The sequence below is a fragment of the Durio zibethinus genome, chromosome 7 (assembly GCF_047325235.1).
Source record: "Durio zibethinus cultivar Kanyao isolate XHJ-2024 chromosome 7, ASM4732523v1, whole genome shotgun sequence".
In the NCBI taxonomy this organism is placed as follows: Eukaryota; Viridiplantae; Streptophyta; class Magnoliopsida; order Malvales; family Malvaceae; genus Durio; species Durio zibethinus.
This window is the reverse complement of record NC_143168.1, coordinates 27674037-27693522: the sequence shown is the minus strand read 5'-3', so window position 1 is coordinate 27693522 and position 19486 is coordinate 27674037. Positions and strand designations below refer to the sequence as shown.

The 19486-nt window shown below is 34.8% G+C and overlaps 2 protein-coding genes across 9 annotated transcripts; both read right to left on the bottom strand.

Moving 5' to 3' along the window:
• Window positions 1-439: 439 nt before the first annotated feature.
• LOC149518291 (zinc finger (Ran-binding) family protein) lies at window positions 440-4965 on the bottom strand. The gene is made up of 5 exons (XM_089764181.1): window positions 4067-4965; window positions 3176-3293; window positions 2591-2943; window positions 2277-2375; window positions 440-1740 (listed from the first exon to the last, which is right to left on the bottom strand). The coding sequence occupies exons 1-5, from the start codon at window positions 4894-4896 to the stop codon at window positions 564-566; spliced, it is 2577 nt and encodes an 858-aa protein (XP_089620307.1). The 5' UTR covers window positions 4897-4965; the 3' UTR covers window positions 440-563.
• Window positions 4966-6241: 1276 nt separating this feature from the next.
• Window positions 6242-18843, bottom strand: REV3 (recovery protein 3). 8 transcript variants are annotated; one of them, XM_089764176.1, is made up of 25 exons: window positions 18523-18843; window positions 18259-18341; window positions 17889-17955; window positions 17741-17790; window positions 17505-17617; window positions 17335-17377; window positions 16573-16641; window positions 15767-15922; window positions 15484-15655; window positions 15309-15400; window positions 14799-15221; window positions 12494-14048; window positions 11853-12080; window positions 11714-11764; window positions 11290-11639; window positions 10645-10787; window positions 10358-10419; window positions 9828-10246; window positions 9256-9402; window positions 8760-9035; window positions 8531-8638; window positions 8126-8331; window positions 7681-8023; window positions 6689-7303; window positions 6242-6552 (listed from the first exon to the last, which is right to left on the bottom strand). In XM_089764176.1, the coding sequence occupies exons 1-25, from the start codon at window positions 18632-18634 to the stop codon at window positions 6379-6381; spliced, it is 6057 nt and encodes a 2018-aa protein (XP_089620302.1). In that variant the 5' UTR covers window positions 18635-18843; the 3' UTR covers window positions 6242-6378. The 8 variants fall into 8 exon arrangements, with proteins under 8 accessions (XP_089620302.1, XP_089620298.1, XP_089620300.1 ...); XM_089764172.1 differs by having other exon boundaries at window positions 9828-10419; XM_089764174.1 differs by having other exon boundaries at window positions 9828-10419; window positions 17889-17910.
• Between the last annotated feature and the right edge of the window lie 643 nt (window positions 18844-19486).

Genomic DNA, 19486 nt, shown 5'->3' with positions numbered 1-19486 from the left:
TTCTAATTTTTGGCTTTTTCTTTATCTTTTTGTTCCGTGGGGATGATTTAAAGGGTTAATGGGGTTCTAATCACCGTACACGTGACAAGTTGAAGGATCATGAATTGGGAGTGGTCTAATTTTTGATGTTATAGGTTGGGGTTTTTGCGGATGATAATAGCCGATTAAGTTTGAAAATTTTTTAGATCAATTGTCAAATCAGTCCTATTTTTTTGACTAATTCTGTTTAGCCCCCTCTGAGATTTTTAAAATTAAAGTCTTTTGTTTAATTTGTTTGAACAATCCCATATGAATTGTTTTATCAAAATTTTCACCAAAATTTTATGTGAAGTCATAAAACACAATTATAAGGCAATAAAAATCACTCTAACCAAGTTGTCAAAAGACATCTAATATAAAGAAAATAAAATAATTTCTCAAATTTTGAGCCCAACAAAAATGGAGGGGGAAAAATGTAAATAATATAATTGACTACATAGAATCTGTCAACCTGTTGGAAAGAAATACAATTTTTATGGAATTGCCATTCAAAAAGAGAAGGAAAAATTGTCACAACTGCTGACTTATCTTTCAATAACACGCCTACTGTTTCTAAATTCACTTGGATCATCCATGTCCATACCATATTCATGAGACCTTACCCAGGGCTTATTTCCATCTTTTCTAGGTCCCTTGAATCTCTGCATGTTGTTATCCATTCTTCGTCTGCCATAGCCATCCATCTTGGTGTTGAATCCAGATCGCGAATCTTTTCTCGAGTTGTAATCACCATGGCTACTCACATTGTTTCCTCGTCTGCCAGATCCGATTTTGCTCACTCTTGATCCATTTCTTCTAGAGTGTGTACCATCATGTTCATATTCTGAACCAGAGAAGGAACCACGTTGAAAGCCAAAACTTCCGCGGTTATGAAAGTTGCCTCTGCCGTAGCTCCTTTTGTCCTCTTTCCTCCGTTTGGATCCAAAATCATCATCACTATCGGAATTCGAATCAAGATCATCTGAGCCAAAGCTTAAGTCCTTTAACACACCTCTTGCAGTTCTACCCCTATGCTTTGAGTCGGCTACATGACTCGATTTCCAGTTAGGATGAGCTGAAAGCTCTTCATCTGAATCAAAATCTAGTTCATCATCAGAGTCCGATAAAGCTACTTCTCTATGAATGTGCTTAGATGGCTTACTGTAAGATGGAACCCTTGTCCTTCGATGAGCAAGAGAATTATCATTAAAGCCCTCACTACCTTCTGGTTCAGAAAACATCTCATTGTCAGAGTAAATGTTTGAAGAAGCTTTCTGCCTTGGATTATTTCGCTGAGAGTCTATCTCGTAACTATCAATATCATCAAAATCATCAAAATCATCAAAGCCTGTTCCATGTTTGTTGCTATCAATATCCGAATACATTCTTTCATGGACCCTTGAGGCTCGGCCAGATGCGTCAAAATCACCTTCAAGCCCTCTAAACTTCCCTCCACGGGTCTGGTTCTCCAAAGGAAAAGCTTCACCCTTTACCGAAGAATCTGCATACTCAAAGGCAGCAACATCTGCCCCATCTGATTCACCATCATCGAAGTCAAAATTCCAGGCATTAGAAACCTCTGGTCGGTGGGCAACCTTCTCCAACCTTGTTCTTGGACCAGGTTGCATTTCTTGAATTTTACTCTCTATAAATGCATCAGGTGGACGCTTGCAATCACAATGAAAACATGACATATTTCTCCTGTAATTTAAGAAGTTGCACCTGCCATAGCACAAAAACAATAAGAAGCAATGCAAAAATTTCAACACAATAAACTACTATAGAGGAATCGATTCATTTCCAGAGTTTATAACTTGATAAGTCAGAGCCATCACCCTTGTTTAGAAGAGGATCACCGAGAAGCCATAACATCAATAAATGAAGACTATCAACTTATTACTTATGCTCATAAGTCCTAACCAACCCCCATTTATTTTTATTATTATAATTTTTTTGCAAGAGAAAAGGAAAGAAATAAAGAGATACAATGGGGAAAAAACAAGATGTGAAAAGGAAACTCAAGATCAATAGTTGCAATATATTTTCTAGCACGAGCTTTCTTTTCTGTGAACAGTTGAAAATGGAAACTTCTAGCATTTAACCTCGTGAACCCAGCACAACATGTGCCAAACCAAATTGTAAAAGGCTAAATCTACAATTTTAAACAGAAGAAATTATATACAATAAATGAACTTTGAAACAAGTGATTTATGTTAACATCTAAAGCAGAATGTGCAAGGGAAAGAAAGTAAACTTACTCAGGGCATTCCCATTCCCCAGGAAGCAGCTGTCTCTTTGGCCGCTTAGCATCACACTGTAGACAGACTGTATTCTTTGCAAAATTCATGAAATCGCACCTGAGAGGAACGTTCAATGATTTCAGAGATTACAGTATGCTCAAATTTCTCAAATGATTAACATGAAGCATCATAAACAAGGTTCAAAACATGCTTTTGTACAACTACAACAACATCTCATGACATAGACAGTATGCATCTCAATCAGTATGGTTCCAAAGATTACAAAGTCTCCATAAAGAATTCCACTTGAAACTTATATAGAGCTCACATACTTGGGACAAAGCCAATCACCCTTTTTCATCTCAATGTCATCTCGCCCAACTCGCTTCTTTGGAGGAGGAGGAGGTTGCTTCACTTTTGGTGGAGGCTTCTTTATCACAGGAGGGGGAAGATTTGGGTCTATAGGAACAGCACTCAATTTTACAACCTCATAAAGCAACTTACGAACAACAGTCTTTACAGACTTCTGTTTCAGAACAGATTCATTTACCACTGAACCATTCACATAATCAAAACCATAGGCCAATAAGACACGCATAACATCAATAGTTCGTGCCTCATCCTCTTTATTAGTTAGAAGATATGCTCTCTCGCAAGAATTCCTCAAGCTGCAGGAACTACAAACCTGATTCACAAAGAATTGATCGCTTAAAATAAAAAAAATAAAGAAAAAAAAAAACAAAACAAAAAAGAAAGAAAGAACGGATAATCCTCTGTAAAAAAAGCAGCAAAATTGATATATGGCAAAGAACATCAAAACACGAATAATTAGGGGACCAAAAAGAAAAGAAGCAACAAAAGCAGAATTTTTGTTAGATTTCACCAAACAACAAAGGAATGAAGAAATTACTGCTTACATCTCCTTCATCAAGGTGTACATGTTTCCTCAAGAGTTTTGCAGAGAAAACCACCTTCTTGTCTGCACTTGGGCATCCAAAACCAACCAAAATTTGGATATCCTGTCTTGATAATGACCTGAAATTAACTTTCTATTTCAGCAAAGCGAAACAAACTAGCATTAATCAAACAAGTGTTGCAAATAACTATCTTTATAAACTCCTTTTTTGGATAATAGAATTTATTAATTCATTGAAAGAAGCAGAAGACTGCTACAGAGGGAACAAACTGCCTGAGGAAAGGCAGAGAACAAGGTCCGGAAAAAAAATAAGAAATGAACAATTAAAACAGCTACAGTAGGAACATAACAAGATCAGAAACATTAACTACACAGGATTTTCTCAACCATCCTCCATCTTTGACACAAGCAATGTCTACTATAGCCTCAGCAAATCCAGAAAAGCAATTCCTTTAATAGTATTTTACCAAGACCAAGCCCAAGAAAACCAAAGTTCAAATAAAAATTTAGCAACAATCATCTCTACTTCTCATTAAAATCAAACTCTTGATATTTATGAAACCAATTACTACCATTATGGTCTACTTACACATCAAGGACCATTCTAAACAAATTCACAGCACCAAAACCTTAAATTATATTCATTTCCTTGCAATTCATTTACAACATAGGGGTGAAAATTTATTTTTTTAAAAAAACAGCATTCCATTAGTCATATACAATCCAATCACTTACTTATACCATCGATCTTCCAACCAAATCATACAATTCCACTAAATGCTAACCCCAAAACTAAATCCATCTCTATGCAACAAAATATATAATAAACTAACTAAACCAATCCATTTCATATAAAAAAAAAAAAAAGAAAGAAAAACACCAATATACGAACCTCAATATATCAAACCGGTCCTTCCCGAAATTAAGACAAGCAGTTTGCACAGTCTTGAAGTCCTTGAAATCAATTCCAGCATCATCCTTAACTTCCTCAACAACATTACTCATATCAAATCCCAACTCTTCCACCATCTTTTCCTCATCTCTCCTTTTATGATCAAAGTAATTCTGTTGCACTAATCTCTCCATCAACTCTATCCACTCCGGCCATGGGTGCACCACCTCCACCTCCTTCCCCTTCTGCCTTTCCAACTCGCCCAACTCAGTCACTGAATCAGTACTTAAAACACTAACTTTAGCCTCATTTTTAGCAGTTTCACCTTCTGGATATTCCTTATTCTCCCCATACTTCGATTCCCTCCAAGCACGAATCCGCCGGAGGGCATCCCCGTTTGGTGACCCTGATAACTCGGGCGAGTCCGACAAAGTAAACTCAGTAGAACTGGCATCATTTTTAGCAATTCCAGAATCTGAGTTTTGTTCTTTGGATTGAATTTTCTGTTGGGTTGCTTGAGATTCCTTCTTTGATTGACGCCAAGCTCGGATACGTTGGAGGGTGTCGTCGTTTTCGAGCGATTGCTGCTGTTTCTGTTTTTCAATTTTATCAATTTGGTCAAAAACGAAGCTCATACGAGCCGAGAGAGAGGTTGGTTTCGGCGGTTCTTGGATGACGGTGCCCGCCGGCTGTGGGGAAGCAGAAGAGAAGGGCTTCAAATAAATGGTGGTGAAAATTGGATATGGAGAATAGTTATGGAGTTTAAAAGGGGTTTTAGAAGAGAAAGAAAGACGTTTTAGGAGAAGGAGAGTGAAAGGAGATTGAGCCATATTTGGTTTTTCGGGTGTAAAGAGAGATTTAGAGACGAGTTAAACTAAAACGCTTCTCCATGCATGAACAAGAGATCCAATGCAGGAATAGAGGCAACTTAAACCCTTGGAGAAAGAGAAGAAGAAATGAATATTGGGCCAAATCAGTCCAAAAGAGAAGAAGAAGAAAGTATTGATTTGGAGCCTAATATCTTTTTTCTGTTGGAGCTGTTAGGGCCCAGCATTCAAAAGGACATTACTGGGCCCAAAAGAAAGTGAACTTCCAAAAACAAATAAACCTACACTAATCACATACATGAAAAATTACATACACTAATTCCTTTTTTTTTTTTTCCTATACATCTCTTTTTTAAAATTATTTGTAAGTAAAATTATTTAAATAATCTTCTCACAAGTTTTATAACCTTTGAAAACATATTTATGAGAAATCATAACACTTCTCGAAAATATATTTTCAAAAAATTATTATTTATAAATAAGTGAAATAAAAAAGTTATTATTAAAAAATAAAAATTAATAAAAAAATTACTCTTAATATTTTCATCTTAAAAAAAATATCTTTTGAGATATAAAATAACAAATATAATTTTTTTATAAATTTAAAATTTATTATTTTTTAATAAATATTTTTATTGATTGTTAAATTTTATAATATATTTGTAATAGCTTTAATTAAAATAAATTTTTTAGAAAAATCTTTTCATCTACTTATAAGTTTTTTCAATTAACATATTAAATTTTGACAAAATTATATATTATTTAATAACATTATTTATATTTTAAAAAATTTAAATTTTTTATGTATAAATTAAACTTGATACTTCTTTCATCTTATTTCGTGATATCAAAAAATAAAATATTTAATTAAAAACTCAAAATTTTATTATTTCTCTAAAATCAAAATAACAATAAAAATTTTTTTAATTTTAAAATTTATGATTTTTTTAATAATAATGTTTTATTACACTAGTTTATAAATATTTTAACAAAATTCTCTTTATAATTTTTCATAAAATATCATTTTTTTTACTTTTGTAAATGCATTTCTAAAAAGTATAATGATTTCTCAAAAATATATTTTCGAAAAGTGGTAACTTCTTGAAAATAATGAATATCCGAAAATTTGTAAAACAAATATTTAAATAATTTTATTTACAAATTTTTTTTTTTAAACGAAAGTGAGATGTAGAAAGAAAAAGACAAGGTGCCTTTAGCCGCTTCCAAAGAAGAAATGAATATTTGAGCCAAAATCAGCCCAAAAGAGAAGAAGAAAACCGAATTGATTTGGGACCCATTACTCTTTTTCACTGGAGCTGTTGGGACCCAGTATTCAAAAGGACATTACTTGGCCCAAAAGAAAGTGAACTTCCATAAACAAATAAACATACACTAATTACATACATTACAAATAGAAATTTTACCAAATTGGAAAACATGTTAAGAGAATCATGTTCCTAATATTTCGTGTGCGAAGAAATGAGTTCAAAACCACTCCACCATACACTTCGGGTAGAAACCTTTATCAGTGGCAATGTCAGAAAGGCCTTGTAGTTCCTTCTGAACTTTACGCCTCTCATAGAAAACAGAGCACGCAAGAGAATTGCATTTCACTCCACTCTCCACAAGCCAGTCCCCTCCTCCACATTGTCGACATATCTGCCGGAGAATCAATATCCACGGTAAAGCAATGCAAGCAAGCATCAATAATTATGACTAATGCAATATGAGAAACTTTTACCAAACTGACAATTGGGTAAATGATAAGAGGCTTAAAAGAGAACACATTACTCACAGCAACAAGGTGTTGCATCTCTCTCTCTAATTTTGAAGTCCTCCCAGTTATGGCTGTCGCAGCTGCAGTTTCGTTTTGTGAACATTTACCACATAGATGAGCTGATGCTTGGACCAACTCACCACAGAGTATACAGTGCTTTGAAAGATAATAATAATCAATTCTAGTCTGCTGTGGATTTAAAGCATGCACACTGCGTTTACCAAAAGCTTCCCTGGTTGGGCGAGGCATTTCTGAGAACCACCGGTTCAAGTCAGCACCAACAAGCCCAAAAACCCTCTGCAATGCAGGGATTATCTGTTTGTTGATGTAATACAAATCATTTAACCTGAAAGGGGAATTAATAGCTAAAAGTTCCAATGGATCCACCACCATGTCAACCAGGCGAGCCCCAGGCTCTCCATGGATTACAACATAGGGTACTCTCTCTGCATAGCGTGGTTCTGCCCTGGGATCTGCTCTTATTGCTTTGGTTGCCACAATTGCAGCTGGTGGGAGTGAACCTACTTTCGTACTGTAAGTTCCTAAGCGAACTTCTTTCGCAAAAACAAAATCCTGAAGAGACACCCTGCCAGACAAAATCCTTGTCCACTGACGATGCAAATATGCTTCAACCTATAACAAATATAAAAATATAAAAAAAAGCTCAATTTAATGGTTGATAAAGAATTTGCCAACCGGTTGATGCAAACTAGGATGGCATTCCCCATGATGAGGCAACAGAGACTCAGGAAATGTTTAGTAAGCGGTCACAGTTTCATGGCAATCTCAACATGCAGGACTCTTTCTCTATTTTTATAAGGCCCTAAATATGGTACTTTCCACAAATTGCAACATATCAGGTATATCAAGTGGATCTTACTCCACAATAACCAGAATGGCACTCTTGCTTGACAGTTGTTCACTAAATCACCTTCTTAAATAAGGTCAATATTTCCAAGTGGATCATCAGCTTAGACAAGTAAAGCATATAAATAAGAAAAGTTAAATACCTTTGATATATCCTGATGTTCAAAAAAGAGTCTCAACGACTGTTCCAATGTCTTGGAAACAGCACCACAAGTATCTCGGCGAACTGTCTCAATGCCTTTAGCATCAAAAATAGGTTTGACTTGGTCAGGGCTCTCATAACTATAGCCAACATAGCGCTTCTTAGTAAGGAGAAAACACGGGTGATAGACTTTCTCCATTTTCAATGCAACTGGATTTGGATTCATTGCAGTTATTGCAGTTGCAATCTCATGCCCTATTTTGAATGATTCTTCGACAGTGCGCCCCTTAAGGAGGACAAACATGCTGCAATAAAGAAAGTCTCTTAGTCTGGCCACATCGACTCTGGTATCATTCATTGTAAACCATGTGTTAACACAACATGCATCAAAAACCTTTTTTCTTTACATTTTCATCCCCACTACATTAACAGGTTTGACTACATACCTGTCAGTGTCACCGTATATAACCTTAGCCTTCCATTTTTCATGTGAATTTACATAAGAAATAGCTTTTTCAAGTGTGCTACGACCACATTGAACAATACTGTCTGCAAGCTCAGCACAAGGCATGCGACCACTAAATCCAGCAGCAGTATAACCATAAGTTACATTTGCTATCAGCTTCAAAGCAAGCTGTCTTGCATTGAATATCTGAAAGAAATTTAAAAAATAGTAACCTATCATATTTATTAATAAGCATACATAAAGGAAGAGGAATGATCCGAGTTAATCAAGTTTAACCACTGCATCAGAAAATTAGCTGCTTGATTTCCAAGAATATAAGTATTTAGTCTGATTCTACTTCAGAGTTAAAATATAAGGAAAACGAAATTCTTGGGAACAAACATACCCGCTGAAGAACCTGCTGTGAAGGAGTCAACTTCTTCATTGCTTGTTTCACCATTATTCTGGTTGATAATATTTCCTCCAGTAAGCGAGGCAGCACTCCTTTGCGTACCTATAGAATAACAAAAGTGGACATCATTGGATATGCAGCATCCTCTTCTTCATTTTTACTTTTTTTTTTTCCAAAAAAACAGATTCACACGGTAGAAATGAGGAACTTCTAAGATAATTACCTTTGAAGGAACGTACATAACACCATTTGGAGCAAGCAGCAGTTGATCTTTTAAATCCCGCAAAACATTTGGATCTGGTGCATATGAACTAACCCCAAGAGTATTTACTTTACAATTTGCAATATTGCCAAGGCATGTGCAAAAGCAAAGATTGTAAGCAATTATCATGGATGGATAAAGAGACTGAAAGTCCAACACAACAACTGGATCTGAATAGAAACCGGATTCAGGTTCCATCACAAGAGGCAAACACTCCATTGCAGGTTGAGAAGCAACCTGTAAAAGAGAAAAACCAAGTCAATATTCAATCATAACATTTAATAGTACACAATGCATAGCATAGATGATTACAAAGAGAAAGAAGAAGTACATGAAGCATTTATCATGATCTAAAAGCCACCAAAAAGGAAAGCAAGGTCAAACATCATTAGCAACTAGAAAGGAAGAAAGAAAAATGAGATGCACCCATACTAAAAAAGACTAAAGCAGCAGTAACCTGTTGGTTTCCAGGAGAAACAGCAAGATAATTCTGTGTATGTGCCAACCTCAGAAACATGGATTCAACACGAAACTGCGAACCTCGAGAAAGCACAGAAAAGAAGTCGATGCCAAAAACACGAGCAAGTTCTGATGTTCGATTTATCTGTAAAAGCCAATATGATCACAATATAAAACAGTATGATCAGTGAAAATAGATAGAGAATAGCAAGAATATAAAAATTTAAACAAAACTGTTTCTAGGTACTTTCCCTCATAACTGATGTATTAAACGAATACTGTTGTCAACAGGAAACAAACAGATTTTATTGAAGAAAAATGAAGGTATGAATTAGATATCTTTTCATTAGCTTTCATTAGCCATGGAAGGAGATTAACTTATCTCCATATATTTATTGCAGACATCAATCATAATAGATCAAAGACAACACCAATATGGACAAGTGACATCAATCAAAAGAATAACAGTCATTTCTGGACAAAAAAAGCCAATAATTCTAGGAGACAATATAAATTTGACCAAACTAGCATTCCACATGCAGAGTTCAAGAAAAGCATTGACTAACATACCATATCAAGTTGATTTATTATCTCCAGATTCAACTTTGCTCTTTCAACCACATACTCTACACATCTGTACCTTGCCCATGCAGGGCCGCTTGAAAACCATTTAGTCAATACTTTATAAGGAATTGATGGAATTTTTCTCCTCAAAACAGATTCAGTTACAGCTTCAACTGTATACATATTAAGTTTAACTTCAGTACGCATTAACCGCCAGACATTGAGGACAATTCTACCACCAACATGGACGCCACTGGCATGAGTTCGGCCCCATTCATCATCTATTATTGCATCTTCCATCACAATATTATCAGCAATCAATGGCTTAGGCAGCAATTCATCTTCTAAACCCTTTTCAGAAATGTTAATCTCTTCAGCTTTTATCTTGGTTTCAGATGGTGTCCTTGATATTTTATTAAGCAATCCTATACCAAGATATGCAGCTCTTTCAGCAAGAAAACCAAGAGAACTACCTTGAACATCCCAACCCATTAAAATATCAGGATCAAGAGAACATAATATCTCCATAAACTGACCAAATAAGTGCTTCTCCTCAAAGAAAACAAACACCTTAAACCAAGATATTCCATCAAGACTCCTGCACAAAAATCAAGAGGAGTATGAAAAGTTAAAAAGGAGCACAGTTGTTATGCGAACAAGATAGCATAAAAAGTTTTTGATGAACGTGATGTTGGCATAAGTAGAAGCTGAACAAACCTAAAGGATAAAAAAAAGGGAATGATTGCAGGAAAAAAAATTATAGAACATAAAAGGCTGTGGAATTAACCAACTAAAGCGCAATTAAATTGGAAGACTAGCACACCTCTGACAGAATCCAGTGTTACTATATAAAAGCACATAAACTTCTGTCACAGAATCATTGTCATTCTGAATTGCAAGAGCTATTACATTGATGGCATCAAATTGAGGATCAGGTCGTAGGTCTCCTCTAGATTCTGCATGAACCTGTCAGAAAGTGTTGCAGTCCTATCAGAGATCAACCTCAAAACTTTTGCTAACCATGAAATCATAATCAAGTATCTTATTTCAGTAAGTAATGATATGTAATATTCAAGAACAGTAAGCAGCAACAATTCAAGTATATCTTAATGGTAGTAAAGTTAATGGAAGCCTTAAGCTCACATTACATGTAGACCTATCTGGGAAAATCTTTAGGAAAATCTTAAGGATTCAATGTCAATATCTTATGCTTAATGTAAACATAAGGGAATTTAAACATGCATAATGTAAAATTATAAAACTTCAATAAATGCTATTGAAGATATTCTGATCATGAAATGATATATAGGATCTTTTGTCAAGAAATGATTTAAAATTTCTAAAAGAACCCAAAAATATTGAAGCTGTGTTTATAGAGTTAAATTTGAGAGACCTCACTTTCTAAAGTAATTTTCTGAAACATAAAATCAATATAAGAGTGTAACAACGAATATGTCGTGGTTGATACCTCCAAGCTTAACAATGTAAGCTGTTGCCCAGCACCAACACTTGCAGGATCACGAAATCCAATTTGACTTAGTGGAGTGGGCCTGGATTTTCCATCTGGACCTGAAATCTGAGACATATCTTGTGAGCCATCAGTGCATGTATTTACTTTCATAATATTTCCCTCACTTTGACATGGTGTTCTTGACTTATTACTGCAAGACTTCACTTCTGAACCAAGGGCCAAATTCTTCTGTAGAAGCCCTTGATCCAACACTGATCTCATGTGATATTTAGTACTAGATTCAGTCAAAGCCTCGTTAAAGTTAACCGGTGAAGAGTTTTCCGAAGCAATCAGACACTCAGAAGAGCCTGCAAGATGTTCTAAGCTATTAATAGGGTTTCCGCATGTTCTCTTTCTACAGAAGAAAAGCAATGAACTCTACCTGTTAAAGATGGAGACTCTGCTGATACTGCATTACTCTGTCTAGAAGTTCCTAGAAATACACAAGCAACAGTTATGGATTAGAAACTGAAAAAAGCAGGAAATGAATAGGCAGCTCTTTCAACAGATCTAGGCAATACCTTTGTCATCACATAACAGCCATCTATATACAGAATCTGCAGAAGGGGGTGAAAATACAGGTGTTAACATGTACAAGAAAGACCCATCATTTTGATAGTGAGTGGGAACGCCCAAGGCAGCTTCTTGATGAAAATTAGAGTTGTTATTTCCTAGGCAGTTGTGTTGGCGTTCCTTCACTTCTTCACAGTCCCCTGGAAAAAATGGGAGAATCTCATCCGGAGCTTTCCCTTTAAGAGAACAAATAAAAACAAGTTGGTCAACGATATACCCAAGCAATCATAATAACAAATAGATTTTCCTAGGGGCCTCAATCATTTACAACAAATTTAAAAGAATTTTCTAAAACAAATTCACAGATGTAACCAAATTGCCAAGAATACCATACACTTTACTCTGACAAATACAAGTTGCCTAGCCAGTGACTTATTGACAATGATTTTATCAATAAACCATAACCACAGGACAAAAGAAAAATGATTTTGCGATTTCTATACAGACAAATATGCGCTTGTTTTGAGAGGTATGAATGTTTGTTGATACACAGATACATAATTGCTTATGTGAAGGAGAAGTGGTTTTAACCAAAGATAGAAATAATGAAATGAGAAGGCACATGATATTAGAGAAATACAAAAATCACCTGATTTTCCTTGATAATTTCCCTCATTAAAAAGAGATGGGCAATATCGGGTAGTAGGTGAATGCGAAACATTTTCAGTTGCTCCTTCATTCCAATCTGCTGTTGGGGGTTTCTTGCGGAAGGTCATGCCAATCAACTCCACTGGTCTTGTCTCCTCAAAAACCAAGCCAGTATAGTCACTATGTTTTCCACCAACACAATCTTCATTCTGCAGATCATTTTTGTAGGTCATCGCATCCATGACCACAAGTTTGTCAGTAGATAAGGAAGTTCCACCTGCGTTGTAATTTTTGTGGATGTAACCATCCATCCCAAGCACTTCGTGCTTACATGGAGAAGCCGATAAACACCAAGAACCACTAGCTCCTGTTTGCTGTAATCTATCATCAGGAGAATTTATTTCCGTATGAGATTTCGAAGTGTAGGCATCAGAATTTATGGGTTCTGCAGAAGCTGCTCGAAAATCAAACTCTTTACAATTGTAAGTTTCACAATTACCAATAGAAATTGCACAGTCATGCTTCTCGGTGTAAAAGTTCAATGCTAACTTCTTCTCCATCTGTTCAGGATGGCCTCTGTTAGACTCTGGTGGATTATAAATGCTAGACAATTGGGGTAAATTACAATACATCGAATCAGAATGGGTAGGCTTGAAGCCAACAACCTCATGATATTCCTTTTGTTCGTTGGCAAGTGATGGCCTATGGTTGAGAGATCCAGGGACCTTCTTGTCAAGCTCATCTTGTAGCCCATGAAAATCTAATTGTTTTGGGCAAAAGAAAATAGGTGTTTCTTTTTCTCCCTTCAAATGAACCTTTTCACTCCTAACAGATCCACAATCAGCAGGCTCAATTTGGCGGCTTCGCTTTCTTCTCATCAAGTCCCGCACAGAGCATTCAACTAATGTGCTTGCTTCCTGTTTATCACGGTTATTGACATGTACATTTCTATTTAAAGGATCAGAAGTTTTTCCCAAATCATTTTCAGCTGAGAAACTTGCGCCTAAATATTCTTTAATTTCATCAGCACATGCTTCAGTTACACTGAAACTGGCACTATCCAAATTATACTTCCTCTTTTCAGCCGCAGAAAGTGGTAAAGAGCCCCACAAAGATTTTTTCCTTTTGCTCTTAGTACTAAATGTTTTGCCAATATCCTGGGAAGACCTCTTAAATTCAGTTTTTATGTCTGTTTTTGATGAATTTGCAACTGGACCTGCAGAAGGTGATGGGGATATATCATTACCAGAACCATCTGTTTGGGAATTATCTTTGCCAGATGAAATTTGAGTATGATCAAAAGAATGAGAATTTCTTTCCTTCAGACCCTCAAAGTCAATTAAATCCCCAACCGAATCTAGAATATCCTGACATTCTTTCTGTGACTCACTCTCATAATCGATACTGGCTTTCTCTAGCACCTTATCAATGGTTATTGCAGGCAACAAAGGAGTCAGAATAGTCTCACAAACAAGTTCATCATCTGAGTTTATATCTTCAGCAGCATGAGAAGTGGCAAGCCACCTTAAAAGCCCCAAAGCTTCTGTATCTGTAGACTGTAGAAGTGTGAATTGATAAATATAAACTGATAGTACAAGTAGAAAAAATTGAAGCCTAAGCAGTTTCAAATAGCCCATAAGGTTAATCATAACCACCTATGAATCTACTAAATTTTATGCATGCACAATTCAAAACCACAAATCCAGCAATGAGAAATGGACAAAAATTATCCTTATTGGTATTAGTGTGTCAGTAGAACTAACCCTGTCATGAAGAAGATGCTTGCATAGCATATGCCTGGAACGGTATTCCACAACCCTCAAGGCCTTAATCACACTTGCAAGTCATATAATAACTTATTAATCTATAAGGGATTTACTTTGGAAGGAAATTTATTAAATGCCTGATTTAAAAGATGGTATGAGGGTTTCATTAAGTTCTTTAATGGTAGGAAAGATACAAATTCATTCTAAAGCACCAATCAACACCTTTTCAGCTAAGATATAAAATTCTGTCAACCATTATAAATTATCATGCACAGAAATTTGCCCACTCAAAAAATAAAAGTTACTAAAGAAAAAGGATTCTATGGAGAGAAAAAAAGAGATTCAGAAGAGCCAACAATGCATTCACATGGCTGCTTCTATTACCCAATAAGAAATATAACAGCTAATGGCCCCAAAATTCACATGGCTGATACTTATAAATGCATAGGAATATAAATAGTCAAGAAATGAAATCTCTGCCCAAGAGTAAAGAAACACTAACATTCAGGAAGGCAGACACACAAATTATACAAAAGCTACCTTTGGGTCAGAGGTAAACTCTGTTTCTGATGATTGTATTTCACCAAAACACAATAGTTCAGGACAGACATCATTTTCTTCAGATGATGCAGCATTCATCTCCTTTCCACATGGCTTATGATATTGTAACCGAGATTCAAGCAGGTCTTTTTCTTCCAAACAATTCAGTGCTCGTGGAACAGTGTGCTTTGAATTGATATGTGTAGATCCAACCAAATTTTCCTCATCAGCTGACGGCACAACTGAATGTTCAAATCCCAATTCATTGCAAGACAAAGTTTCTTCAATTTTGCTGCACAATTCCATTACTTTGTTCTCAAATCCAAGACCAAGTGAGAGAGCTTTCAAAACATCTTTGGAAAGTGGCTTGTCAGGGTCAGAAGGTAGAGCAGTCTCATCCATCCCTGTCCTTTCATATTCTTCCTATAACACCAATGGTAAAGATTAATAAAAGAACAGACTATTAATTTGCTTCATCTAGAACAGTTTATAGGAAGGAAAAGGCCAAACCTCCCAAATTGGAATAAGTGACTGAACCATTTTCATATTGGAACAGGTTTGTGATAGAGATATGTTTACTTTGAATTGCTGGTTAAGAATGTCTGAAAAGTAAAAGTAGTGAACAATTTTAGATACACAATGAAGAGTATATATGGAACTGACTGCAAAGCAAAGCCATACAAACCATCAATAGTGGTATCTCCCTCAAGTTCACAAAAACTTTGACGTTTAACATTGCAAGTGTCTTGGTCTAATGACACATAAAGTTCAGTTGAAATGTGCCACATCCATTCAGCTGGAATCGTGGAAGATATCCAAACTGGGGAACTTACACACACATCACAACTTGAATCTGCCTAATTGCAATTTCCATATCATAAAAGAGAATAAGATTTCAAACAGAAAAAGAAATTCATGGCTTTATGAAGCATCTGACAATAAAAAGGGGGAAGAAAGACAAAAATGACCTGAAAACCACCAGACTCCAACGTCAAGTCACCTATCTTCTTCCCATGTTGACCATAGTAATTAAATGTTCTTGGATGGAAAAGATCAGGTACTGGATTTCGGAACTTCATCCTTGATAAATGAAGATGACCCATCCCATACAAGTTAAAATCCACCTACAAGGAAAAGCAAGCTGAGATCTCGAAAACATGTTTAAAAAGAAGAGCAGGATGAAAAAAGTAGCAATATTGAATATCCCAAGGAGAGAATAGTTTGTATGAAGCATTTAAAGAAATAATAAGATTATTTTCAAGATCAATAAAAATGCCACCATAAAATTTTCACAACCATTCATGCCAATGGCAGTTATGTTTAGCCAATTGATCAGATTTAGAAAACCAAATGTAAGTGTACCGGGCTATACTAGAAATAGAATTAACCAATTTGACAAAGAAAATGCAACAGAACTTGTACATGCCGACAACTAAGCATCGAAGGAAGTAAAGTAAATAGATAAAGTCAATTTGAAAATGAAAAATAAAATAGAAAGTAAACACCTCTGGCCTCCCTATACAACAATTTTAACACACATTTGTGCAGAAACATGAGCATGCCTAAATCTGTGAACCAATAGTACAAAATCGTTTACCTATTACAGGCATTTTAACAAATCCACCATCACAAAGCACTGTCTGTGACTCAGATTTGTGGAATAGTTGTGTCAAACAAACAAAAGGAAAGTCACAATATATATATGAGAGAACAATAGAAAGTGACAAAAATGCAATGTTGACATTCACATAAAAAGAAAAAGCCATGTACTTACAAGAAACTGGAGAATAAATGGAATGTGCGATTCATGAGGCTGCAAGCTTTTATCCAGAACGGCACCTGCCTGAAAAAACAATAGCATTACAAGCTTATATTGTTCAGAACATGCACATACATACATATCTACCAATGTGCATGTGCACATAGCGAAACAAAATGATAATGTAAACATTCCAGAAAGGAAAAAGAAAGTTAACTCCTCCTAGCATTTAACCAACAATGTCCAAGGGCTTTCTGGTATACCACACTGTCAACATGCCAGTCACTGGACATTTGTTCAGCACAAGCAATAACCTATGAGTTTGTTAAGTAAAACCCTAAGATCAAAACTGATCTGAGCCCACAATGCAAAAGCATAAGCAGAAAGTGACAATTAAATGCCATCTCTGTATTTCTAACTGCCATGCAACCTAGGGAACAATTATAAATTGTTTTCTTTAAATTTTCTAAACAGAGAAACAAGAAGGAATAATTGGGACAAAGAAACATAATTTTATATGCACGAAATGCTCATTAATAGGTATGCTGAACATATTAGACCACTTCTAATGACAAAGACCATCTACACCTCACTATGGATCTGAGATCAGAAGGTAAAAGCAGTGTAGCATATATTCAATAGTACAAATGATTACAAGATGGTGATGCTGAGGATAAAAAGGTCCAAAACAAGAATCAATGAATGAAAACCATATACAAAATCCAAGAATGATAGTGATGTTAAGCAACAACTTGAATACCAGTAACAAGTCCATACCAGAAGAAGATAGGCAGCACGGGAGACATCATGTGGATAGTAGCTTGGATCATGTCAAGGTCCTCAGAATGATACTCTTAATCTAATTTATGAATACAAAAAGTTGTTTGTTTCAAAAGAAAAAAGAAAGAAAAAAAAAACAACTTTAACATAATATAATATTTGGATACAGATAAATCTTTACAAATAGCTCCTCAGATGAATGATAACCATAAAACTTCTTTGCTCGTACAAGGCTGCAACCATGCACATGCTGCCGTTTCGAACCAACACCACCTTTAATCTACAAGCTCAAGTCAAAACAAATTCACACCATATCTGCTGCATCAGCAACATAACTAGAAAACAAGGTAGGCCACAAACACAAATATATAACCAGAACTCCATTGAATTCAACCAAACATACTTTCAAGGCTTTCTCTAAGGCAAGAGCTAAGGCGTGTGTGCATGCATCATCTGTGATAAAATTGACAAGGCAAACAGTTTACTTCAAACATTACCCATAGTATACAAAAAAGCAAAGAGTGAAACATCATTACAAACATCCTCAGTACCTCCTTGGTGCGTTTGAGAGCCCTGAGGTAACATATCTGTCAATGGAACATACAAATACGGCAAAGCCTACGAGAAATAAGATGCAACAATTAAGCCAACATAAACAAGAAAGCAACCATAGTTAATCAAACTTACATAAAACAAGTTTACTAAAAGCAATTATTTTCACTCATACTTAAAGGATTAGTTCACAATACTATGCAAACGCATCGGTGTATGCTAATAAGCTTACTTTGCTTAACAAATACATAGCCATCTCGAATTACAAAACAAATAACAGTTAGATCATCCTCAAATTACGCCAATTTTCTTAACTAATTACAAAATCCAAGCCAAATAACGATTGAGCGAAGACAACAAGAAACTTACTCTATGAATATGCAAACAAGTCTTCTGACCGGCCGGTGTCGAACCATAGATTCTTATGACCGGAACTTCATTCACTTTTTCACCTTCAAAATTTCAAAAAAAAAAAATCAACAATTAAATTTAAAATAAACTCGAATTCATAAACATTTTAGCTTCATTACAACCGAAGAGTAGCTAATCAAACTTCTTAGAATTTACTCGAAAATTAAGAGACTGTTAAAAAAAGCCCAAAAAAAAGAAAAAAAATTGTAAATTAAATCGTACCTTGAAAGCTACTATAGCAAATATCGAAGCCGGGGATTGGCGGTGCCATGTAATGATCGATGGACACGATTCGAACACTGAAAACGTTCGAATCCGGCTGTGAATTCGACATTTCGATTTCTCTTTTTTATTCGGCAAGAGTGAGGGATTTAGATTTTTTTTTTTTTCTTCTTTTTCTTTTTTTTCGCAAGATTGGAACGGAGAAGTTGCGGTGGAGTGAAAATTTTTTGTTGGCGCCAGTTCTCTTTTTTTGGGGTTTTATAGAAGCGAAGAAAATTTCATTAACTTCTCAGGCACTGCACCGAATTTGACATTTTAATTAAAGATTTATATACACTGTCCTTTTATATACAGTTAATGTATGAGAATTAATTAATAAAATAATTATACGATAATATTTTATTAATAAATAAATTTTTTAAAATATTTTAGTTTATGTATATTTATTTTAAACATTAATATTTATTTCTTAATAAAATATGATTATTATTAATAATATTTAAAATATATATTAATAATATAACAAATATAAATTTTTTAATTAAATTCTTTACAGCTTCCCTAATTTACACCGACTTTTTATTTTAAATCTTGAACTTTTTAGACCATTTCGTTTGTCAAAACTAATATATTTATAGAGACATTTTACTTACACTTTTTTTCTAATTATCACACTTTTTAAAATTATTTTTAAATAAATATACTTAATTATATTCTTTATTCACACACTTTTTACTTTTAAATTTTCAAATTTGCATATAAGATTTTTTATTTTTTTTCAAATTTAAATGTAATTTTTTAATTTATCAAATATAAAAACTTTATCAATTATATAACTTATTAGATATATTTTTTATAATTCTAAAATTAAAATAAAAAAATAATTAAATAATTTTACTTAAAAAATTAAATAAGAAATAGGTGTAAAAAAATAGAGATGTATTTAAAACTCCTCATATTTGTA

Bases quoted from the DNA above. Each gene is read 5' to 3' on its own strand.
- REV3 (XM_089764172.1), bottom strand. From the start codon at position 18,634: ATGTCGAATTCACAGCCGGATTCGAACGTTTTCAGTGTTCGAATCGTG. The intron at 17,956-18,258 runs GTAAGTTTCTTG...TATTTCTCGTAG, and splicing joins CTTGTTTGCATATTCATAGA to GCTTTGCCGTATTTGTATGT. The intron at 17,378-17,504 runs GTATCCAAATAT...ACATGATCCAAG, and splicing joins CTATTTGTAAAGATTTATCT to CTACTATCCACATGATGTCT.
- LOC149518291 (XM_089764181.1), bottom strand. From the start codon at position 4,896: ATGGCTCAATCTCCTTTCACTCTCCTTCTCCTAAAACGTCTTTCTTTC. The intron at 3,294-4,066 runs GTTCGTATATTG...AGTTAATTTCAG, and splicing joins GACCGGTTTGATATATTGAG to GTCATTATCAAGACAGGATA. The intron at 1,741-2,276 runs GTAAGTTTACTT...GTGCTATGGCAG, and splicing joins GGGGAATGGGAATGCCCTGA to GTGCAACTTCTTAAATTACA.